Here is a 24,979-nt window from a genome sequence, read left to right as displayed (position 1 = left end):
TGGATTATGGAAGTTATTTTTGTGAATGATGAGCGTTTTAATGTTTGTCTCATGTACTCAAGTCAAAGATGAAACGCAGGCTTTTGCTGCCATCTACTGGAAGACCAAGCCAAAAACAGCATTTTGTGCCATCTATTTAACCAAATTAGTACTGACTGAGGTGATATTAATATGATGAAAATACACATTATCTGGGATGTTATTTATGGCACTATCCATTGATATAACTTGGATGTCTATCATGTTTCACCACCATGTATGTCTGTTCCCATTTTACCATTACGTATATAGCTCTAACCCCTTACTAATGATTGACTTGTTTAAATGGTTCATGGGGTCACCAACCATGACCCTGAAAATATTATCTTGTAACTATCAAGGTGTTCTTTTAACATTTTGGATTTTGCCCAAACCTTCCAGCCCTTCAGTGCAAAATGCATCCATCTGCTGCCAATGACCACAAACAAACACTTTATTGTGTAAAAGGGTACAAAGATACAGCTTGTTCACTGAAATCATCAACAAAATACAGAGTGATGGTGGGTGTTGTTGCATCACATCAGCACTTGGAGACACTATTCATCTCACCGTAGTGACCTGTACTCAGGCACTTGAAGTTTTTATAGAAAAATAGGCTATTTTCTTCATGGAGTCGTCAGTGATCGTGTTGCATTTTTCTACCTATAAAATGTGAAATGTCTTTCCTTCTGTTCGATCTGTAAATCCAGCATGCAGCTTCTCAGAACTGACTAGCAGACATACATTTTTTCATACTTAAGACTATGAGTCAGCCTAGCAGCCCTCGTTGCATCGCCTCTTGTATGTAGATGAATGCACTTCAGAGCTACAACCCTACCATGAACCTCACCACCTCTTTCTCTGCTTCCTCTTTCGGTGTGGAGGTCCAACGCTTACTACTACCTTAATAAAAGTAGCCAGTGATGCTAATTACACGACATCAGAGGTCAGGGGCCTCCAGCAGCTCGGCTGGCTGTGCTTGTGTGCCATGTGCAACCAAAGGTTTGAAATGACTGGAGGCAGAGCCTGATCGCGCTCTGTGGTTACATGCGGTGGATGGTGTTGTGATCCATGAACTGCTTCAGGTTCTGCAGGTTGTCCCACCACTTGAAGAGGAAGGTCTCAGCGATGAGGCTGAACCAGGGGGTGATCTCCACCTCCTTGCGCTTGGCCTTCTCTAACATCTCCTTCAGCTCCTCCTTGCTAACGTAACAGTGACTCTTGATCTCGTTGGGGTCTGGACTCAGATCCACGTTCTTTAGAGAGGCATGAGAAAGACAATGTTATTGCCCATAATGTTCATCAGTAGTGGATACACTACCAGTAACACTGAAACAGTATCTTCTCAGTTAAGTGCCAGCTAACTTTACCTTCTGCATGAAGAGGATGTAGTCGATCTCATGCTCTCCCCACACACCGTCTGACTGGGCTTTGTAGTGGATCCTTGTCAGGTACGTCATTTCATCTGGTGTCACCTGCCGGGCAACAGGAAGGAAGAGGAGCTCAGACGCGAAAGAAGATTCTCCACAGGCCTCAATAATCCTCTTCCATGACATGCAGAAGCCACGACAACACACACACAAAGTATACCTGTTCCATGGGGATACCCAGCTCGGCCTCCAGTCTCCTCTGAGCAGCTCTCCTCACTCCTATGGCATCCTTCTCCTCCAACTCACTGTCTGTGTGTAACGGATGACTGCAGCACGTGTTGGTGAAACAGCCTGTACACACACAAATATGCATGCTACTAATAGAGCTTCGTTCTCTTTATGCGCCACCTGACACTACTTATATGCCAGTGGATCTCTTTTTATTTTAGACAGTGGTTAAGCTGTGAGGTTTAAGGATTTGCCGCCGACCTGGAAAAGTGATTTTGGCGTCAGACCTCTGCTGCAAGAGCAGCTTCTCCTCACTGTTGAAAATGAAGACGCTGAAGGCTCTGTGCAATAAACCTGGTAAAACAAACAGTTTATCATCAGTACAAACCCTGAAATTAAAAAAAAACAGGTGCACTCAAGACAGGCGTGTGCAGGTTAACACGGCAGACGGGTAACCTTTGTCGATGTTGGAGTTGAGGTGGCAGTTCTTCTTGGTGTCCGCTCCAACCTTGCGGTCGTTCTCGTCGATCAGGATGCACATCTCGGACAGCAGCTGCACCTGCTTCTCGTCCAGGTGATCTGTGGTTATCTCGGGCATTCTGGCGGCAGGCTGTGGGCGTTTGGCCTCACTGCAGCGCACAGGACGAGGAGCAGGCAGACAACAGCTGACAGCTTAGTGCGTATTCACGGCAGAACAGGAGCTGCGCACTTTTAGGTAGTATCTGAGCAAAACGTGGAAAAGGTTGTACTTCTGGTCAATCTTCATTTGGATGAATGAAAGAATAAACCTGACGGGCCTCAGCTGTCCTGACTTGAATATGTAATACAATATATCCTACCTTCTTCATACAGAGTCATGTATAAACAAGCCATCAGGGAGGACGCTAAACAATGTGCTGGTCAGTGTTGTTTCTTGTTGAGTATTATCAGGGAAGTCTGGAGCATCTACACCATCTGCAGTTTATTTTAACCTTGTTGTTAATGTACAAATGAACCATTCCTTCACATTCAATTCATTTCTACCACAATAAAAACCTCAAAATGCCAAAAACAACTTCCCAGTGGCCAAGGGGACGTCTTCAAATTGCTGGTTCTGTCTGGGCAAAAGTCCCAAACCCAGAGATATCAATGTACTAAGGTTGTCTACTAAGTATCAGTATCTTAATACTATTTTTATACCACATGTTTAAAATCATATGATCTCCTTAAGAATTGTATCAGAGTCTGGTATGGTGACAACATTACTACGTTCAATGACATAAAACACAAACAGCTGGTATATTTGCTTCATGACAGACATAAATGCTTAACTATCATCATTATTTTGACATCTGCTCATCCATTTCATTGCTCGTGTTGATCAAGTACTCCAGCTGATAGCAGCCTGTATGTTAAAGGCTTTGCTGCAAACTTCACATAACGTGCTGTAATAACAGCAGAGGTGCAGCTTGCTTTAGCTCATGTATGCCGAATTGAAGACAACACACTCAGGCTTTGAGCTGCTCCTTTCAAAGTGTGGACTTTAACCAGTACTCAAAGCCACGTCAAGTGCAAGACAATTTCTTAGTAGAATTTGGCGTGATGATCTTTCCGTATATGAGACAGGCTCCAGTACAGCTCAGCTATCAATAGTACAGACGATCACCGTTTACTGACTAAGCTCACGGTCAGTAGGATTATCGCTGGCTTTGCTTCCTTGAACCTCAGACCATGACATGAAGCGGTTTCAGGGACCTGCACAGTCCCGGCCTACCTGAACACAGCTCTGCGGTAGGATGTGATCAGTGAGCGGGTAGGTCTGTACCACACTGCGGCAGCTCTTCCAGGTGCGTTTGGTTTCAGCGCAGCAGCTCCCTCGCAGGACACCATCCGAAGCACCGCCCACACACCCCGCACCATCGCCTGACCAAAACAGAAAACCAATCACAAGGACTGAAGGTGTGGCTGTCGGGAAAAACCGGAGAAGAATCGATGCGGTCTGGATCGTAAGACGGCTGCTGATAGCACCTGGGGGCTGAAGTGTGGCTGAACATTAACACGAATGGCCATAAAAGTAGAGTTTTTGAAAGTTTTGTACATAGACTGGGCATACGGGACAGGTACATGTCATGCAAATTGAATTTTCGCTTGATTAATGGGATGCAGTAAATTGATAAAATTAAAATAAAAATTGCCGTCAGTAAACATTTTGTCAATTTCTCAAGCGCTAGATTAATTTCTATCAATACTCCATTACTAATGAACGTCTGCATTCAACGTGTTACTCCAGTAGAAGTATGTGTTATCAGCAAAGTGTACTTCAAGTGTGAAATGTAAAGCATGCAATGCAGTAAAATGGCTCAAAAGACCGTTTTACTAATGAATATTTTAGTGTTAGCTGTCACTGACGCATTGACACGACAGTGCGAAATGGCAGGGTATTATTGATCCGTTCCAGTTTGATCCACTACGTCTTTTCCTCTAAACAACGATTGTCAACACGCCATCAGACCATTACACAGCACAGCCCGCACCACCTAGGCCTCTGACAGCTGGATATAAGTATGCATTGTCTGCTATATATACAACCTATAGAGAAACAGATAAAACTTTCAGTTACTTACAAAATAACTTTCCTGTTTCGCGTAGATAAGCCACGTATGTTAACGTATTTTGAGTTTGTTTACGGCGATATATTAGAGCTTAATACGGTGGTCGAACGACCTAGCCTTCACTTCCTCCTTCTGAGGTCACGGTTTTTCATTGGATACACTAGTGTTGGTGTGACAGCCTATTGGCTAACAAAGTGCAAACACAAACCACGTGATATGGAAGTCAGTGCACCAATAAAATACGTAATGTGTCTAAATTTGGATTAAAATTCTGATACTTACAAAACTATAACGTGCCATTACCATGTACTGTCAGAATCATGCGTTGACAGCATGTTGGAAATTACAAATTGACAGGTTTCCGTTCATGTCGAGTTAGGAAGGCTTAGCTTAGCTTAGCTGCTGATGCCGCAATGGTGATATGTGGCAGTCTCCTTGCGCGGCGCTAGCCTGTAGCTAATTCCGTTTCTAGACCTCCATGCTAACCAAGTATGAATTCAGTGAGGCATTGACAGCGGTGAGTGACCTTCCTGTGTCGTATTTGTCAGCATCATATCAATGATGGGTCACAAGTCATGAAAGTAACGTCGGATATTTATTTTGCAAGCGTAATTTACCATGTGAATTTGGTAAAGGTAGTTGTTGGGCATAACGGTAAAATAAACTCGCGTGCTCTGGCGCGTGTCATTCCTCCAGATTCAGGCATGTTTCAGTCATAAGATTATAACCGTGTGACTCGAGATTTTCATTGTCCAGCTGCCCATAACGATAACTATGGCGCTGCGCCATTACACCGACAAGCACGAACCTGCACAGTCCCAAAATGTGTCGTCCTGTTAGCATGTGAAGGCCGGGACGCTTCATTCAAATACTGCGATTTAACGTCGTGATGCCTGTTGACAGTGGCAGCTATTATAGGAGATGACTTAAGGTATGTCAATAGTAAATTCAGATGACATACCATTTACTACGCTTATTTATCTGTCAAATTCCACAGGTTTTACCTGTGATTCATACAGTCGTCCTCCAGCAGCAGTGGGTGATAATCAGTAAAGTGAGTCACGTGTAAAGACGTATCCATGTGAAGTGCGTGGTCGATCATTGTTTATCAGTTGTCTAACGTCAGTCCTACAAACAACACTGTACACCATTAAATAGCTCGATTTTTAATGGAGTCTGGAATTATGTTTCAGAGCCTCATAAATATGAGTCTGTCTATTTGTACTCATTTGGATCTCTGCATGGATGGCTGCCTTTCACCTTGAGCACTTCCTGCAATGGCTCTGAACCTGAACTCCACTTCCTTTTTTTTTTTTACCTGCAGGCAGGAGGTGATAACAGACCTTCCTGATCCAACCACAAGCCAACTAGTGAGCCAGGCCTTTGTTTACCTGATTTCTCAGGTAAGAGGTGAGCAGGGGGCAGGGCCACCCACGAGGTAGGAGGGATGCCTGTGGAGGGCGGAAGCAGCAGCGGCTCTGCTTCGGCTGCCCGTCACCCCAAGCAAAAGCGCAAGGCTCACAGTTTATCTATTCGGCGCACCAACAGCACAGAGGAGAGGCCACCGGGCATCCAGAGAGGAGACATGCTGGAGGGTCAGGTGAGATCACCATCCAGCCCTTTGCTCTCTCACACACATGCACACTCTGACAGCTGCACACAAAAGCTATAGATGCAGCTTGTGAGACATGTAATAACATATTTTGTAGACATCACCCACAGAGGTTCTCCTGGATCTGATAAAATAGATATATATAGGGTTTGGGTAATTAAGTTATTCTTTATTAATGAGCTTTTTGATTGTGAGTTTGTGGTGGCACGAGGCTGTTTTTTTGTCACTCGTGACAGTACAGTACCAGCCGGTTGAGCAGCATTGTTTTTTAGTTTTTCCCTGATGTCACGACATTAGCAGCTCCACGCTGCCAGACATGGTTTCTCCCACATGGAAAATGTGCTTTTTACGTTGCTACAGGATCATCTTTTTTTTTTTTTTTTTTTTTTTTTTTACCTTCACAACTGTCTGGTGTGGATGTTCATGCTGGTTACTGATTTCATTTTGTCAAAATAAAGCTACTGTGATCACCACCGTCGAGTTAGAGATTAACTATGTCCAAACAGGTTATTTAAATTGGAGCTACAGTTTACATGAGCAGGTATTTCCTGATGCAAACCAGCTGTCAAGGTTATTCACTGCTGAGATAATAAAAGCTTTTTTCCTGTTTGATCAAGACCGTCATCACTGTTAGCATTCCGGGAGTTGCCTGTAAAGTGACTTTACTCATCTCTCACCTGTGCCTTTTTCATGGTCCAGATCATTTTGGATCAAAGTATTGATGCTTGGTTTTGTCAGTATTGCCCAGTCCTACTTTTGGTCATGGAAGTTCTTTAGCGTTTACTTTCTCTGCTTGACATTGTCCTTGAATTATCAGCCACTAAAACGAGAGCTCAGCTTGCACTGACCTGTTGTCTCATCAAGTTTTAATATGGGCTGCTTGTCCAGGTCTGATTAGTCTTTTCACCAGGTCTTTTTGTCTATTGCCAAGACATGCTGGCTCTGTTTATGTACCCAGTCTACCCCCCACTAGCACACGTTCCACACACACACACACACACACACACACAGACAGCTTTATACACCCATATATAGCACACAGAATGCATTTTCTTCCGCACTTTCAAAGCTGTCATTATTAGCCAGAGTACGCTGCTGGCTTTAGTGCCACGGCTTAGCAGCTTTGAATTCATAAGGGCTGCCTGTTGTTTGCTAATTTACAAAGTGTGTTGACATGCGGCGCTGACAGAACGGTCAGGCGGTAAACGTCACTGTGGCAAACTGTTGGTTTTGAATGCGTGCCAGAAGAAAGAGTGACTGTCAAGTATTTGGTTTCCTGGTCGTTCAGATGGCGAGACAAATAAGCAGCAGCCCTCGAGGCGAGCTGTCAGACGCAGCCTTTTGAATCCATTGTTTTCATGGCAGCTTTTCACGTCTCTTTGCATGCTAGTCTGGTGTAGCCTGGTGGTCAGCTGGTAACTGGGTACTCCTAGGAGTTCACCATGGAGGTAAGTCAGTTGAAATGGGTTTGACTGGGTGGATGCTGGCTGTTGTGTAGTTAGTCAGTTGTTTGTAGATTGTAGATGATATGCAGCCTGAAATGCAGCAGAGTTTCCATGTAATCTTTGCTGCTGGTTGATTAAATCAGATAAACACACAGGCTGTGTTTGACATGAGATAAGTGGGTTGCTTTTGATTTGTTTCTGTGGTGTGTATTTTATGAGTCACGCGAACGTCTCTGTGATATATGGTATGCTGTGTCCATAAGATACTTGTTTGTCATTGTAAACTTGTATTTGTGCCTGTCAGCACTGGTTTACTGTTTTGATGTTTTAACATTTGAGCAGATTCGTTTGTGAACATCTCTTAAAATGCTCGTGACATTCACATTTTTAAGCACAACATACAGTATATTTTCACTTTAGAATTAATAGAGAATGCCAGGCTCGCACAGATCTGGAGGGAATAAAAGTGGTGACTCCTGCTTCCGACGGCAGCTTGATTCCTAATTTCTAGGCCTATATATCAGCTTACCAACAGGTCTGCTCAAACACGGTGCTTTTCTTGTCTGTCTCTCTGTCCAGGACTCCAAGCTGCCCCTCTCCCTACGGAACAATCTTCTTGACCTTTTTGGCCAGATTGAGCGCGAGTTTGAAAATCTCTACATTGAGAACATTGAATGTGAGTAACTCATTGAAAGAGTCACGGAAATGGATTTAGATTTCTTGGGCACATACCTGACTGTATTGATCCTCAGGTCTTGACTGACTAACCGGTGTTTGCTCACTGGTGCCCTTTCCCTGTGCTAACATTACAGTACGCCGCGAAATCGACTCTCTGAATGAGCGTCTGACCGGGGATGGACAGACTATTGAGGGAGGAGACCCCACCAAGGGAGCTCTGAAAACAAAAGGTACAGTATTTCCTGCACAGTCTGCTGGAGGTCTCCGTACTTTGAACAGACGTTGATGTAAATGGTTTGAACCAGATTGTACCAGACGGGTGTTTCATCAAGTTGGCTCTGGTAAACGTTGGTTATTGTGACAAGTTCGTCTTGAATCAGCCTTACAAGGTGAACCAGCATTAAACAGTTTTATAAAGCCAACTCAGAGCTAATGATGTCAGACCAACTCGAGTCAGGGTTAAGAACTGCTTGTTTGTGACTTTAAAACATCAAACACAGATCTATTCACAGTGAAAACAAGTGCCATTTAAAGACGAAACTGGGATGTCAGCAGCCACAGAGCCACACAAAACCTCTCTGTTAGCTGACCAGTGCTCTGGGTGTAATCGTGGCATCGTGAGTCATTTGAAGTTTATTTGCATGATAAACATAAAATTAAGGTTACCATTTTCCATAAAGTTTAATTGGATTTTACTACCTGGTTTGCACAAGTGATAGCTGTAATAAAAGCTTCCATAGAACTGTCCCATCAACCTTCACCATTCTCTTATATTTTTAATCGATGATGTTCAGGTGCCAACAGTTAGCCCAATTTTAATTTCAGAATATTTTAATTAAAGCACATATATTCACAAAATATGCTAAATTTGACATGTGCCACAAACTGACTGCTGTTCATCATGCAGCAGTAAAGAGGAACCTTCAGATGAGACTGTACGGTAACACTGACGTGAAGCTAAGCCTGAACACTAACCTGACCATGAACAGGCTGGTCTGGAGGCACAAGTTTTCCTGGTAACAGGTCAGATTTATTTAAATGTCCTTTAAGTCCTGGAAAGGCCTGGTTTAACTGGTATGAAACAGCCCTCTGAACATGAATTACACAGATCCACCCCTGCTGGCCACATGGCGCCAGTTCCACTGCACATGTGCTCAGAGTCATTAGTCGCCATGCAGACAACTCATAACTAGAAACACACAAGGCTTTGTGCTGCTGAGCGCATTTGCCACGGCACTTTATTAGGCCATTAGTGCAGCAGTGAAACCAACCAATGACTCGGTCCCTCAGTGCTGAGTTTCATACAGTGTTCTTTGTCTCTGCATAACACAGCTAGCCACAGCACCAGTCAGCTGTCACAGAAGCTGAAGACAACCTACAAAGCCTCTACCAGCAAGGTACGTGCTTCCATCTTTGTTAGCCTGTTCTAACGAGCTCATGTTTCTGACGTGCTGATCCATTAATACAAAGATTTTTGGAGTGGCAGGGGATAAGGAGGCTTGATTAGCGTTGATATTGCTAAGCGTTTATCACAAAATGACATCTCCTTTGACTTTTCCCTTTTTTTAATCTCTTGCCGATGTAGCGCTTGTACACTTTCCACGGCAAAATAGGTGGACCTCGCAACTTCAGTGTGGCCACATGGGAGTTGTGGGGAGGAGATTCATGGGTAACTTCCTGAATGCTCTGTTTGTCACTAAGCATAGTGGGGGACAGCTGTGGCTCTGAGTCTGTTTTTAACTACAGTCTGACCTTGACTCCTCATCTCTTCTCTGCTCTGCGCCCTGCCGCAAGTCATTTGGGTCAACGGCTGCATTTGTAAACAAAAACAAACGTGTCCTATAAGAATAAACTGTATTTTTTGGAACTGCCATGATGGTTAACTTATTCTTTACAATAAATCGACTGCCAGTAGAGTAGAAGCTCAAGTACTGTGGCGAAGGCTTGAGTCCTTTTCCATCACGTCAAAATATGTCAGCTTTCATAAAGTGAAAACAAATGACTGATGTGGAATTATAAAAGTCAAACTGTTTTCCCACATCACAAGTCGACAGACTGGCCTCAAACTCTGCAACATTCAGTACAATTTAGTCTTTGAATTGCTCTTAAAGGAGTAGTCCATCATTTTTGGAAATACACTTATTTGCTGATTCTACTCTGCATGCTACACATGAGGCTAACGCCAGCGGTCACTGGGCTGAACTTAACACAAAGACTGGAATCTGTTACAGCTGAGAAACAAATCTGCCGACCAAGACCTCTTAAAACCAAATCTGACTTGTTTAATCCATACAAAAACTGAAGCATGCTGGGATATTTCTCGGCTAGAACCAGCAACTTGGATTCACCGCCGGTTGCCGCATGAAACCTCTGAAACAAATCGTTGTAATATCCAGTCTTTATGCCAAGCTAAGCTAACCAGCTGCTGGCATTAGCGTCACATTTACAGTACAGACGTGAGAGTAGTATCCTCTAATCTGTCTCTTGGCAAGAAAGCGACTAAATCTTTTCCAAAAATGTGCAATTATGATGCAGGGCTCCACAGCGTGAGCAGTACAAATGTGCTCCGGTGAGTAACATGTCTGTCAAACACGTCTTTAACTTCCTCTTCATTTGCTTTGCTTAAAGCAAGCAATCTGAATGCAGCCACAGTCTGAGCATGATGAAGAGTGGGACTCGATCCTCTTCTGACGTGAATGTTAGATGAGAGGATGCACAGGATCAAGGGAGGACTTCTTAGATTAACCACCTGACAGAAGTAGCTGCTATATAATATACAGCTAACCTACCAGCTGGCTAAGAAACATGACCGAAAACTAATTTTGTTGACACTGATGGGACTTGAAACTAATGACCTGCACTAACTACATCTTCACTTTACCTTGACTGGAATGGGCTCCTCTTCTTCATGCTCGCTCATTGTGTTTCAGTGACATGAAACAAATAAGATTGTATTGTTAGTGTAATGTGAATGTAAAGCCGGCGGACATAATGAGAGCATACATTAACACAGTCTGACACGAGGGAACCAGATGCTTCGCTGCTGCATCTAATGACTGCCAATGATCCAAGCTTATTGCTGTGGTCAGCCGTCTGCTTGCAGCAGCATGCTCGGTGCAGGTTGTGACCGTTCTGTGACAATTGAAAATACACCTCACCCTTTCATTTGTTTACCTGAAAGCCTGCTGGGACTGAAGGCCAACCAGGCCGCTAGGTATTTTTAGAGGCGCACCACTCGTATCAGCGCAGTCACATGAGTTCGTCTTGATATGAAGGCTCCGGTGACACACAGTTTGGTATAATCTGAAACTGAAAACCTTTTGGCAGTTGCAGATCGTCCTCTATGTGCACACTTGGATCTTGCAAGCTGCAATTTTTTGGGTCTGGATCATAAAGCCAGTTTAACTTAGTCTGGCTTTCTTTGGGTTACTGGTTTCAGTAAGCTTAACACTGACGACTTACAGAGAGATAAAACATAGATAAGACTTTTTTCATCCCACGCTGGGGAAATTCTCTTGTAGGCAAGTTAATGATGCAAGAAGAATAGAGTAAGAATCTGTAGAAACACTAGGATAAGAATATTAAAATATTAAACATAATGCTAAGACTATAAATAAGAGTTAGAACTATTATGTAGGACTTTTGAAGAATGTTCACTTTCAGTCTAGGGTTCATCATTCTGTTTGTGTTATTCATGGACAGGATGTCAAGGCATAGCTGGGGCATGCGAGTGTCCGTTTTGGAGACCTCAGAATTGCATCTCTGCTTTTTGCAGATGATGTGGTTCTGTTGGCTTCATCAGACCTTGATGTTTAGCGTGCACTGTGTCGGTTTGCAGCCGAGTGTGAAGAGGTTGTGATGAAAATCAGCACCTCCAAGTATGAGGCCGTGGTCCGCTGCTGGAAAACGGTGGATTGCTCTCTCTGGATTGGGATTGTGTTGCTGCCCCAAGCAAAGGAGTTCAGGTATCTCGGGGTCTTGTTCATGAATGAAGGCAAAATGGAGCGTGAGATGGATGGGCGGATTGGAACGGTGTCAGCACCAGTGCAGGTGCAGGCGAAGAGAGAGCTGAGCCGGAAGGCGAAGTGTTTGGTTTATCAGTCAATGTATAATCCAACCCTCACGTATGGACATAAGCTTTGGGTAGTGGTCAAAACAGTCAGAGATCATAGATACAAGTGGCCGTAGTGAGTTTCCTCTGCGGGGTGGCTGGACTCAGCCTTAAAGATAGGGTGAGGAGCTCAGACATCCGGAGCAGAGACGCTGCTCTGTTATGTCAAAGAGAGCCAGTTGAGGCAGTTTGGGCACCTGATCAGGATCCTCCTGTGCGCCTCCCCTTAGAGGTTTTCCAGGCATATCCAACTGGTAGGAGACCCCAGGAAAGACCCAGAGCACATTGCAGACATTATGTATCTTATCTGGCCTGGGAAAGCCTTAGGATCCCCCAGGAGGAGCTGAAAAACGTTACTTGGGTAATGACGTCTGGACTGCCTTGCAGCGCTTGCTGCCACCGTGACCTTGGCTCAGATAAACATCAGAAGATGGATGGACTTTCAGTCATTTAGAGCAAATATGGACAAAAAAAATCACCGAAATGTACATTAATTATCCTTCAATGTTTTTTTCTGAACAAACTATTATGAATATGAGATACATTTAGAAACAGTTAAAAGTAAAGGAGCTTTTCCCAGTACAGACAGGTAAAGTACCAGTAGTCAGAGGAAAATGTTGCATTTATAATGAACTGAACTAATAAACAGCGAGCACAGTTTATATGCAGCGATAATTGACATTCATTTGCCCAAAACATATTTCTTGTATTTCTGTCATCATTAACATGGAAAGCAAGATGACTCCTCTGCTCTATAAAAATGTCTTTATTGCTTTTCATGACTTCACTCATGCTCTCCTCTCTTCCCTCCCTGCTCAGATTGTGTCCAGTTTTAAAGCCACCACAGGCTCCCGGGCTTTGTGCCAGCTGCTCAAGGAGTATGTGGGCCACCGGGACGGGATCTGGGACCTCAGCGTCACCCGGACTCAGCCAGTGGTCCTGGGCACTGCATCTGCAGGTACACCTTTACTGTTTAATTATGCTCGTCATTGTTCTATACGCAGCCTACATTCCACATTTCCGTCTTTATATCATTGTCAAACTCACTGTGATGCCTTGGTGCAATTATCAAAAACTGAATAGCTTCCTGTTGTCCAACCTTGCTCTCCCGTCACAGACCACTCAGCTCTGCTGTGGAGTATAGAGACTGGGAAATGTCTGCTGAGGTATGCCGGCCATGCAGGATCAGGTAATAGTTCATCAGAAATCTAACAGCTTTGTCTGCAACCATGCATGATGAGACTAGTCTGTACACCATTCATACTTTGGATATCAAGCTTCAAATGTGTTCATATTATCAGTAAATCAGTAGGAATTGGTTTAAATGGCTGTAATGACAACTTATGCAGCAAGTTTGGCCATGTCATACGTCTTTTTATTAAACACTGGCTGTCTATGCTGAAAACATGAATGCTTGTTCTCTCACACACAGTCAACTCCATCAAGTTCCACCCCACAGAGCAGATGGCCCTCACAGGTATGTGTGTGAACGCATGTGTGTTTTGTTTAACATGTTACTCTCGTCATGACTCTCTCCCTGCCTCCGTCGTCTCCAGCAGTTAGTTTGCTGTAAATCTGAATGTGCTGCGTGTCAGCTGATGTGTGCTTACGTTTCCACAGCCTCCGGGGACCAGACGGCTCACATCTGGCGCTACATGGTGCAGCTTCCTGCCCCCCAGCCACCACCAGATGTCAGTGTAAGTAGCTTAGCACTGCTCTCTAGAGTTTCTGCTGGAATATCATGAAGGTGTGTTCCTGTCAAAGGATTTATTGCATTTACCAGCTCAATGAACATTAAGTACACTGCATATCGGTCAATTGGCTTTTCTTTGTGCGCCCATAGGCTCCATGTGATGACGACCAGGACTCGTCAGACAGAGAAGAAGGGGAGGTGGATGGCGAGGGCCCATCCGAGGTCCCCACCGTCCGGGTCGCTACGGCGACCCTGAAGAGCCACCAGGGTGTAGTGATCGCAGCTGATTGGCTGGTAGGAGGCCGACAAGTGGTGACAGCTTCCTGGGATCGTGCTGCCAACCTGTATGAGGTGGAGACGTCCGAGCTGGTTCACGCACTCACAGGTATGTAAACTGTGTTATATTGTAGTACGACATGAAACGCTGTCTGTCATCTTCTTCTTCTGGTATGTATACATGTGGAGTTTATTTTCATTTTCATTTTTTATTGTTCATATTGTGCATTGATTGTTATCATTATGTTATTCCACTGTAATTTTGCAAAGCAGCATATGTTTTGGAATTTGTTTGTTTTTATGCCTCTGTGCTGGCAGCAGCCCATCTGTTCATCCGATTCTCCTGAACACGATAAAAACAGAAGGGGACACTGTGACCATTTCACATTTGGTCAGATACTGAATTGGTGACACTAATCTTGGGTGTCCACCTTGAAATTGTTTCTGATTGTATAGATCTTCTGTGATCGTCGTTGCACCGTGTGATGAAGCTCTCTATCAGTCCTCCGTAGTCCTCTGTAAAAATAGTCTCTAAGTGAAGACAGCATGTTTGTCACTGGAAATTATCCACTGGAATCATACATGTTAATATAGTGAGAACTGAAAGTCAGCAGCCAGTTAGCTTAGCTTAGCACAAAGACTGGAAAAAAGCTAACCGGGCTCTGCTCAATAATGAACATGTTGCAGGTTATTTGTTTGATCTGTATAAAAACTCAAGTGTCATAATGTTACGATGTTAGAGGTGCTAAGATGCCAGACTTTGTCCCGATTATCTTGATTTTGTTACAGGCTAGCTGTTTTCTCGTTGCTATGATTTGTGCTAAGCTAGGCTAACCAGCCGTGAGTGGTCGCTTCAGTTTAAGCATACAGGCGTTAAGAGTGGTGTCAGTCTTCTCAATCTTGTGTGTGTGTGTGTGTGTGTGTGTGTGTGTGTGTGTGTGTGTGTATATGTGCAGGACATGACCAGGAGCTGACTCACTGCTGTACCCACCCCACCCAGCGCCTGGTGGTCACTTCATCCAGAGACACCACCTTTAGACTGTGGGACTTCAGAGACCCGTCCATCCACTCTGTCAACGTCTTCCAGGGACACACTGAGTAAGTCTGTCTCTGTCTCTCTCTCTCTCTCTCACACACACACACACACACACACACACACACACAGAGCTCAACCCAGGTTGAGACAGGTACCTTAAAGTTTCAACAGTTGGAGTGAAGGCTAGCTGCTGTAGTGTCCATTTTGCCCACAGGGTGGTGCTGCAGCATCTCTTTGCTCTGTGAATCCCTCCATCCTTTTACAGTGCCACCTTCAATTACAGACCCTTTCGCTCTAAGCCAAATCCTCCACTTGCCTCTCATTCATTACCGAGCACTTCTCCTCACTTCCACGCTTTGCTCCTCTTTCTCCCCTCTCCTTCTCTCCCTACCTCTCTCTCTCTCTCTCCCTCCCTCACTCTCCTGTTCATTTATCTGTCCGTTTCTGCGTTAATCCCCCACTCTGTGTAATTTGGCACTTTGCTCGCTGTTAACACTCAATTGCAGACACTCATTTCAAACCGATGACTGTCAGGCTTGTCTGTGGCTTTCAATGGCAGCGCACTTTAAAAGGCCTAAGAAGAGTGTGTGTGTGTGCGCAAGTGTGTGTTTATGTGCATGTCTACATGTGTGTGCTGGCTGGCTGGTGCTCTCTGGCTGCCTTTGATTGCAAGTGGGGGATTACATAGAGCTCATTATGCACGACCCTAACATGTGTAATTCCTGCAGATCCCACTCTAATTCTCTCCCATAGACAATTGGTGTAATGAGATTAAGCACCAGTGTTTCCCAGTTAACGACAGCCCTCCTCCTTTCCTTCCCTTCATTCTTCTCGCCTTCCCAAAAGGCCATCGATGGTCCTTAACATGAAAACTTCCTTACTTCTCCTTCTGTGGTGCCTTTAAAGCAGCACATTGACACAGACTGCTGCCCAGCTGAAACACAGAGAGAAACTGTTTGGATAAGGGCTGAAAATTTAGTCGACTTGCTCAGATTTTGTGGTTTTTAGATGGTTTTTCCTTGATTTTGTGTGTTTCTGCCATGAGTAAGGTGACTACATGGTTAAATGGTTTCTTTTTTTATGTGATATTTCAACTACTACTACCACTTAGGATTATGCTTCTACGCTTGGTCCTGATTACTGCCAGTTCTGTTCTACACTGCTGCTGCTGCAGCTAATAGAGCACTGATCAGAGGCCTCAAGCTAAAGCTTGGTGCTGAAAGTCTTCTGCTGTTTCAGCAACAAACTGAGCTCCTCATGTTCTTTTTCCAGAGCCTCCTGCTGCTCCAGCTGTGATGCCTGCATGCTGGCATGGCAGGTCCTTGCTTTTTTTGGCAGCCTCCTCAGCTCCTTTGCGCTCCGCTGTAATGTCGTCTTTCTTCCTGGTTTGAACATCTGGCTGAACATTTCATTGAAGGTGATGAGCGTTTCTTTTAGCTTCGTCAGTTCCTCACTCAGCTCCTCTCCACTCGCCCTCGCCCTCGGTTTTTCCTTTGCTTGTGAGGCGTGTTCGCTCTGCAGCTCTCTTTTCAGCTCCTTGATTTCCCTCAGCAGCACTTCTTCTGCCACTTTGTCCTGAATGTGGTCCTCATAGCTGACACTCGTCTGCTGTGCCATGACAGTCTTTTCAATGTGCTTTAATTTAGCAGTGATTCAGCTTTCTCATGTTGTCTAATGAGCTTCAGACGTAGAAATGCTGAAGGGGATTCTGATGGTGTGACAGAATCTCAGAGCTCTGGAGGTTTTGTGCGTGATTTAAAGATTTGTGATGGTCCAATTCTCACAACTTGCCTCACGTGTGTGTTCCTCCATTTTTATTGATTAGCTTAGTTTACTGATAGATTAATTAGAGATGCAGTAGGTCAAACTAATAGAGAATTTTAAGAGCGCCCTCTGCTGGACCTCAGGTCAAAATGCTCTGTCGTGCTGATAGTCTGTTCATTTTGAATTCATACACCTTCAGCACAGCACAAGAACATGTAGGGGCTGAGCTTAAGCCATATGAAGGCGGTGTGTATGCATGTGCTCGTGTATTTGTTTGGGCAATCGCCTGAATGCATCCAGTTTACTTGTCTGCTTTTTCCACCCTCCAGCTTGTGAGCAATTATTGTTTAACTGGACCCTCAAACAGTAGCTGGTTGCTATCTCCTTGCCATTTCTCCGGCTAATTTTCTAGAGTCTCCATTATGGCATAACGACGTGACATAAATGGCATAATCTGCACATCCCTCCTGTGGAAACAGCAGAGGAGAGGAGAGTGTGAATGGTCTAATAGGCAGAAGAGGTTGAGAGCTGGAGGGGAGACAGTCTCTCGTCTCCACCGCCTTCACCGGCAATTACAGCTAACGCCTCCTGACAGTGAGCCGCGGCAGCTAAAAGTGCAGCATACACCCTCTATCCCACCAGCCCGCCATAATTGCAGAGTAATGACAACTGCACATGAGCTAACAAAAAGGCAGAGAGCAAACAAGAAGTGACAGCAGACGTGCTCTACAAACCAAATGCCATGTTTCGTTTGTCTCTCCTGCCATCGACGGCTTTCACAGATATTTGATTGTGGTTGATAGAAATGTGTGTGTGTGTGTGTTTGTTTGTGTGTGTGTTTGTCTGTGGGGGGGTGTCTGTATGCAGATTTGACATCCTGTCTCTGAAGGAATACACCAGCACTTACCAGCGACTTCCTCAGCGACTGTCAGTCCTCTAAAACCTCTCAGTCATCTGTCACTCGGCTGTTTCCTCAGTTGTTTCATTCACACTTTACTGTTTAGGTATTTGTCATAGGCTGTCATCCACTTACAGTGAGTGCGTCGTGATTTTCCTTGAGATTTTCATAAATTCATACATCAATCATGATGCGCTCATTAAAGGAAGATAAGGGTCACACACACCAGCCAGAACAAGTATTCTAGTTTCCTTAGCAGATTTAAGTATATGGAAATATGCCTGTAGGTTAAAAAAATGTGGCTTAAAGACATGTCAAACATACTGAGGTGTGCTGTATTCCCTTATGGGATATTTGTACAGAAATCTTAAAGGTCTCAGAACACTGTGCAATCATCCCATCGTGCAGAACAGCACTCCATTATCCCTCAAGAGTCCAGTGATGTTACGTCTGTGCAGTTCATTATTTAGTGCTGTGTGCTTACAGTAATCCAAAGAGTAAAGTCAGACATCCCCGAGAGCCAGCTGAGAAGTGTCCATGAAGACTGATGTCATACAGTCACCAGTTTTAGCACTATATGCATTCACAGGTTTCTCACTGCTGGTGTGCACCTTCCACAGCGACTAGCTTACAGATACAGTGATGTAACATAGTAAAGTAGACAGCAGTAGCAGCCCTTGTGTCTTTGAAACGGTGAAAGAAAAGCTTCCACAACAACAACAAAAAAATCCACAACCCACGATGATCAGCCTGCTTCATGTGAGGTCTAGTTCACATGAGATGGGATGTGCTGCAGAGCCTCCAGCTGCGGCCCGAGAGAGTGACATCCTCAGAGCTTTTACTCATTTTAAAAGTAGCACGCAGACAGATGTCATATCAATGAGATCCTCCATGTCACAGCAGCTGTTTTCCCCTACTGTGTCTACATCTTTTTCTGCTTCTTTCTCTGTCATATTCCTTCATGTCCGACCGTTGATGTCACACTTTTGTCGCGTTAAATTCAGTTCGGACAAATGTATCAACACAGAGTATTCATTTAAGAAGGAACTATTATAAAAAGAAACTGCTGTCTGGCCCCCGTCTGTCATCTGCAAACCACAAACAATCCAAAGATCAGACATCATCGCTGAGATAACTAAAGATGGTTGCATTCATTCATTGGATTTGTGTGTGAAAGCAGCCTGAAAAGCCCACAGTGCTGCGAGGCAGTGCGCTCTGGATGTGAGAGCAATTATTTTCATTTGAAGGGTGTAGAACTGACTGTAAGAGCTTTCGTCTCAGTAAAGACGAAGGGGGCAATTTGAAGCCATAATTGAGCAAAATCTATACAGTCGGTTAAATATAACATTGGTTTCATTGCAGCGGCTGAGGCTGTAGGTGGGACCTGGGTTGTGACTGACAGGCTGTAACACTCACATTCTTATGTAACCTCATTGTTGGGGATGAGAACTTGGAAACAGAGAAGGAGGATGTCTCCTCCGCACTTGCTTCATCTCTCTGAGTGTTCATGAAATTGCGCCGCGATTGCAGAAAAAAACACACCTGACCTCTTCTGCGCCTCCTTCACAGGTCTAAAGGACCTCTGGGCTTTATGGTTAAGGGGCAATTCAGCTCACAGTAACTCCTCTGACTGCAGAGATGTCCCATGATTCCCTCTTCCCTCCCAACTCCCCAGGTCTCCGATCGCGGGGAGTCTTGACCTTGGCTGTCAGACACACTGCAGGGATGCTATTAAGTAACACTGAACACTCTCCTCCCTCCTCACCACCCATTCTGAAAACCCTTTAACCTTAATCAACCTTTTAATCAATTACCTTGCCTGATTACGCTCCCCGCACACCTCCCACCTATCTCCTCCTCTCTCCCTACCTCTTGTATTCCCAGGTGGGCTGTACCCCGCAATGTCAGAAGGTGCCTGTAACGATGCAGCAGTTTCCTTGAGCCTCGGCCTCTCTAATAGGACAAAGTTTAGTCCCCTAATTAGCCCTTAATGCTGTGTCAATTTGAATTAAGAGGGAAGCCAGTTTTAAGAAGAAAACCTGGAAGTGCAACTCTAGATGATGCTTGAGTGTGTGTGTGTGTGTGTGTGTGTGTGTGTGTGTGTGTGTGTGTGTGTGAAGGGACATTACTCAACGCTAATCTTAATCAAGAATCAGTGAGCTTTTTTTTTTTAACTTCCCTCCATGAATGAACAGGAACAAAAGGGAGGAGAAAAGGGGAAAAAACCCCTCGCAGGAGCGACTGACATCCAGTAATAGATTGGAAATATTAAAGGTCTATTAAATGAATGGCTAGGCCTGACCTCAGTGCTATCATGTGGAGCAGCGCACCACGGCTGGGTGGACAAAGGCCGTGGGAGGAGGGGGATGCTGTGCGCGTGTAAAGAACATTTCTGCCTCCGACGTGCCCAACACCGCTGAAGATACAGCAGGATATGTTGTGCATTTGGCGTCATTTATCTTTGCATCCTGTCAGGTGTCTCCTGCACCAGTGCAGTTCTCAGCTTTCGGTTGCAGCAGGACAACACGGTCATTTTCCAATCAGGGTTAGTCTTGCAGTTGCCGGGGGGATAAATCGAAAGCTTAAATAAAAGTTAGCTGACAGTTCATATAGTATATACTTTCTTCCTTTTCCTGAATTGGATGGACTGGGAGCGCTTTTGCTGGACTTCCCTATCAACTCTCTCCAGTACACTTCCTAGAAATTGGATTGTGGAGTTCAGTGTGAATCGCCTTTAATTCCAGTGTGAACACACCAGGCAGAGGATTACACTCTCTGTAATAACTGCCATCTGTGTGTGTGTGTGTGTGTGTGTGTGTGTGTGTGTGTCCATCTTTCGTAGCACGGTGACGTCGGCAGTGTTCACGGTGGGTGACAACGTGGTCTCAGGGAGCGACGACCGCACCGTCAAGGTGTGGGATTTGAAGAACATGAGGTCGCCCATCGCAACCATCCGCACTGACTCAGCTGTGAACAGGTGGGTGAAAGGAGGGGCGTTAACTGTCCACACTGCTGTTTCACAGGAGAACTTGCTGAGGAGTATCAATCAAATCTGGCCCACGTTCAAAGCGATCTCGATCTGATGTTTCAGGATCAGCGTCTCCGCCAACCAGAGGATCATCGCTCTGCCGCACGACAATCGTCAGGTCCGCCTGTTTGACATGAGCGGCGTGAGGCTGGCCCGGCTTCCACGCAGCAACAGAATGGTAAGGACGGGACCTGGCGTGTGCTCGGTCACTTAGCCAGCGTCACCAAAACTAACATTTTAACGTGTGTGTGTGTGCGCAGGGTCACAGGCGAATGGTGTGTTGCACAGCCTGGAACGAAGAGAACCAGTCGTGCAACCTGTTCACCTGCGGCTTCGACCGGCAGGCCATCGGCTGGAACATCAACATCCCCGCGCTGCTGCAGGAGAAGTGACGCCGCTGGCACGCGCACACAGACAGACACACGCAGTAGAGTAGGAGGCGGCGCACATAAACACGGTCACGCGTGGCTTCGCACACGCTACGATGTTGGAAGTGCGAAGCGTTTTAGTTGTCACTGATTTCCAGCTGCTGGGATGTGTGAAAAACAGTTAGTGTTGCTTTGAGGACGCAGCTATTAACACTGATTGATGGGAGCGCATCCAGATGGATTCTACCGTCGTTTATTCTCATCTGCAGCTGTGACCGACGCGGCTCCAACATTCACAGCGTGTGCGAGGCCACTCGGCCGATCTCCTGCATTCGACCCTTTTGCTTATTCCGCATGAATCGTGACTCGTGACGTGGCCGGACTGATCCCTTCACCCCTCGCCTTTTCTGTTTTAAAGTATCAAAGCGTGCGTTTGACTCCACAGTCACAGGCTGCTGTTCACATCACTGTTGTTTAGTTACTGCTGAATGGTTGCTCCCGCATGTAGATAAACCCGTCGTGCGAATGTTTCTTGCAAAGCTGTGAGAGAACAACGATAAGGCCAGGAGCGTTTGTAGAATATGATGTAAAGTCGTACTGTATATATGATGTCGTGGCCTCATGAAGTGACCTGTGGCAGGTTGTTGCTAGTTCATGGATTAAGTGTCTTTACAGTTATCTACCTTATGAGCGTGCGGTTTGGCAGAGATAACGTGGTTCTGTGAAATGTTTTTATCCTTTTAGTCAGTCTTTGAATATTTCTTATCATAGAACAAAACATATCATGTGGAGGCCTGCCGGATCGCCTGTGCAGCGCGCGCAGATGTCTTAAAGTGTTTCAAAAAGGACCCTTTGATGCTTTCAGTTCACAGTCGGCCTCCGTGTTTCCAGATTTCGTCGTTGATATTTCAAACTTACGATGCTGTAACTCTGCCTTGTTCCATGTTTACAGTAGGATTTCTTTCTTTCTTCTTTTTTTTTTTTTTAAGTGTTGCTCTGTTCTGCCTCTCTGCCAGAAAGCTAAGTGTCAAGAGCATAGCAATAATGGGATAATGGCTGCACCTCTGCTGTTCACAAGTCTGTGAATGGGATGCGCGCAGCCTTATCATAATCTAATATTCCCTACATGTTACAGGTTTAGCTGTCACTGCTTTTAGCCATAATAAGCGTCCATATTTCCTCGTGTCAGTGAATTATAGAGCCATCCTCTTCAGCCTGTTGCCAACTCAGAGCCCTGTGTTGCTGTAATGTGTCATCCCCAAGTGAACTTGGTTACTGGTTATTTCCGTGCTTCAGTAACAGCCTGTCAGTATGAAGTTGTAGTGTTTACACTTTGCATTGGACCCCTCAGCCTTGTATGACCTCTTGCACCTTTCCGTTGTAGATTTCAGTCTGTGAGAGGCACTCTTCCTCCCAAACACAGAAGCAATAACCCAGCTCCTCCACGTCTCTGGTGCAAGCCCAGCTCTGTCTCGGAAATCAGTGAATATGACTTGAAATGTGCACTGAATCTCAGTTTGAGACTTACAACTAGAATTGGGCTCGAGCGTAATCCAGGAAACTCTTACATGTTACACTTGTGCAATATCCTAAACATGAAGTCATGCTGTAGTTTTTGAGCTCAGATGTTTAACTTATTTCAGTGCTGTAAATCCCATAAAATGGCCTGACGTACTCGTGTGACTGCTGTAGCTCGGTGTACATAGGTATGCGTAACTCGGCTTCCTGCGACACACTGTACCGCTGTCTCTACCAACAATAGTCAGGATGGATTTTGAAGTAGCATGAACCCAAAAAAAAATGTAATTAACTTATTTAAATGCCTTACCATTGCATTGAAAATGGTGCATTAGCCTTATCCATCTGAGCATCGATGCACTTTTCCAATTGCTTGTTAAATAACTATTTGTGTTCCGCCGCACAGCGCAGATAGGATTTTTATTCCTGTTTCATTCAGGGAACTCAATCTCGCACCCACTGAAATCAATGTCATTTTAATCCACAGGTAGAAAAGCAAGTCCAATTCGCACCCCACGAGTTCTGACTCGGAGGAAATATGATTTTGGATTGATACATTAAATTACTGCGTGCCAGATTGGAGGGGTAAAAGAAAAAAAAAAAAAAAGCGGATAGGCTTCGTTTCATTGTGCGGAGTCGTATTCAACTCAAACTTCATTATGTGAGCTACTTTGCATACTTTATTGTGACGGGTATGTGCTCTCTGACACTTTCCAATAAAAATGTGTGATTTCCTTTTCCAGTCTCGCCTGTCACTTCTTCATCTTACTTAACACAAGCCCCTCTCACCCTTTTTATTCAGTTCAATAAGATGTGTCATTTGGAAAATCACACTCTATCTGTCTGGATATAAAGCCGGTAGCTCGGAATGATGACGTTGAGTGTTAATGAGCGAGGAACCATAAGGTGTATGAATGTTTGTAGAGTGCAAACAGGAACTTCGCAGAGATCACAGGGTGATGTGACACTTAATATTTTTAGTTTGTGTAAAGTTTGTTTGCTAAGTTGTCCTTATGAGCTGTGTGCGTGTGTGTGTGTGACTCAAGCACAACACCACATCTAAGCAGTTGTGTATAAAAGCTTATTTTGACGTGGAAAAGATCTTATCTCTCAGCAAAGTCTGGACGTGAAGTAAGTCCAAGCCTGTGGTGAACTTTGCGTGAGCTTCAGGAACAGTGTGATAGGAATGATCAGTTAAAGGTGTGAAGGACTGGCAGACACGCAGTCGATATGTTTGGACACACCGCATCAATTCATTGATTCTTTTTTCCCCCTTCAAAGTCAGACCATTTCTCTTTAAATCAGCCACAGTTCTGTGTTCGTGTCCAACTTGTTCACTGCAGCGGCGACACGCTGCATGTCTGGCTTTGTTTGTCACCTCATTATTTAGTCCAGTAAATAATGCATGCTGCCTGGCCTTCTACTGAAGTACATGAGTAATATCAGCAAAATGTACTGGAGTATAAAAACTGTACTGGTTCTGCAGAAAAATGACCTCTGTGACTGATGTTCTTTTGTTAGACTGCATATGCTGACGCTTTGGTGAGGTGGCATCTTAGTGGAAGTAGATTTAAGTGCAGTTAGGAAGTGTCGTCCAGTGGGTTGGGAACAGCCGCCTCCACAAGGGTCACAAGATTAATCTGTTATCAGTGTATTTATAATAGCGTATCACATGACAGTGTGAGAGGGGTCACTCGCAGTGATGAAAATACAGAGAATTATCAGCTGAGTCTGCGGCCCCCCTCGCCTTTACAGAGCTCCAGAGTGAGTTTCAGCTCACCTGTCCACAACTTTGTCCCCCCCCCCCCACTACCTGCTCAGCAGCAAACAGCAGACAGACACAGTTAGAGACAAGCTGGCAGTCAGATGTTCCCCTCAGGATCTGAAAGAGAGGCAATATTGGACTTAAATTCATCAGGCGGACACAAAAACACTCCAAATGAATGATCGCGCTCTCTAACTGCTCAGTGAGTTCAACATAACAACTTAAAAGGTGATGAGATGTTAATGTTGTGTTCGCAATCTGTCTCCTGTTCTGCTTATTGCAGGTTTGAATAAAATCGTATGCGGTTTAGAGGTGAAGTCGCGCTTTGACGGAACGAATCACAGACATGTAAAGCATCAACGCGTTGAATTCAATGTGCATTTTTTTCATGTAAAATATTATTACAGCTACTTTATGCTCAATAAAAAAAATATAGCTACTTTATGCACAACAAACAGACACCACTACTGTGATGAACTGTCATTTGCAGACTGAAGAAAGCCATTTGGTGCATTCTTGGATTGTTTTCAAAATGTATTTTGATGGCTGCTCTGACAAGCAGGTAACGTGCCTGAGTGCT

General features: G+C 44.7%; 2 protein-coding genes across 6 annotated transcripts; one reads left to right on the top strand and one right to left on the bottom strand.

Annotated features, from left to right (window-relative positions):
- Positions 1–454: 454 nt before the first annotated feature.
- On the bottom strand, positions 455–4,341 carry idi1 (isopentenyl-diphosphate delta isomerase 1). 2 transcript variants are annotated; one of them, XM_076761339.1, is made up of 7 exons: positions 4,220–4,341; positions 3,370–3,518; positions 2,073–2,245; positions 1,878–1,970; positions 1,609–1,739; positions 1,389–1,493; positions 455–1,274 (listed from the first exon to the last, which is right to left on the bottom strand). In XM_076761339.1, the coding sequence occupies exons 2-7, from the start codon at positions 3,513–3,515 to the stop codon at positions 1,062–1,064; spliced, it is 861 nt and encodes a 286-aa protein (XP_076617454.1). In that variant the 5' UTR covers positions 3,516–3,518; positions 4,220–4,341; the 3' UTR covers positions 455–1,061. The 2 variants fall into 2 exon arrangements, with proteins under 2 accessions (XP_076617454.1, XP_076617455.1); XM_076761340.1 differs by lacking the exon at positions 4,220–4,341 and having other exon boundaries at positions 2,073–2,338; positions 3,370–3,480.
- On the top strand, positions 4,086–23,376 carry LOC143339838 (WD repeat-containing protein 37-like). 4 transcript variants are annotated; one of them, XM_076761337.1, is made up of 15 exons: positions 4,086–4,157; positions 5,205–5,261; positions 5,532–5,807; positions 7,844–7,940; positions 8,077–8,172; positions 9,275–9,339; positions 12,873–13,011; positions 13,171–13,242; positions 13,486–13,530; positions 13,674–13,750; positions 13,897–14,131; positions 14,979–15,120; positions 20,563–20,697; positions 20,812–20,926; positions 21,009–23,376. In XM_076761337.1, the coding sequence occupies exons 3-15, from the start codon at positions 5,655–5,657 to the stop codon at positions 21,138–21,140; spliced, it is 1,503 nt and encodes a 500-aa protein (XP_076617452.1). In that variant the 5' UTR covers positions 4,086–4,157; positions 5,205–5,261; positions 5,532–5,654; the 3' UTR covers positions 21,141–23,376. The 4 variants fall into 4 exon arrangements, with proteins under 4 accessions (XP_076617452.1, XP_076617451.1, XP_076617450.1 ...); XM_076761338.1 differs by lacking the exon at positions 4,086–4,157 and adding an exon at positions 4,426–4,724; XM_076761336.1 differs by lacking the exon at positions 5,205–5,261.
- Positions 23,377–24,979: the final 1,603 nt, after the last annotated feature.

Source organism: Chaetodon auriga, chromosome 21, assembly GCF_051107435.1.
Source record: "Chaetodon auriga isolate fChaAug3 chromosome 21, fChaAug3.hap1, whole genome shotgun sequence".
NCBI lineage: Eukaryota > Metazoa > Chordata > Actinopteri > Chaetodontiformes > Chaetodontidae > Chaetodon > Chaetodon auriga.
This window is presented reverse-complemented; position numbering and strand designations above follow the sequence as displayed.

Coding starts and splice junctions, on each gene's coding strand:
- LOC143339838 (XM_076761336.1), top strand. CDS start 5,655: ATGCCTGTGGAGGGCGGAAGCAGCAGCGGCTCTGCTTCGGCTGCCCGT. Junction 7,941..8,076: donor CTACATTGAGAACATTGAAT/GTGAGTAACTCA, acceptor CTAACATTACAG/TACGCCGCGAAATCGACTCT. Junction 9,340..12,872: donor ACAAAGCCTCTACCAGCAAG/GTACGTGCTTCC, acceptor CTCCCTGCTCAG/ATTGTGTCCAGTTTTAAAGC.
- idi1 (XM_076761339.1), bottom strand. CDS start 3,515: ATGGTGCGGGGTGTGTGGGCGGTGCTTCGGATGGTGTCCTGCGAGGGA. Junction 1,971..2,072: donor CAACTCCAACATCGACAAAG/GTTACCCGTCTG, acceptor TTGTTTTACCAG/GTTTATTGCACAGAGCCTTC. Junction 1,275..1,388: donor ACATCCTCTTCATGCAGAAG/GTAAAGTTAGCT, acceptor GCCTCTCTAAAG/AACGTGGATCTGAGTCCAGA.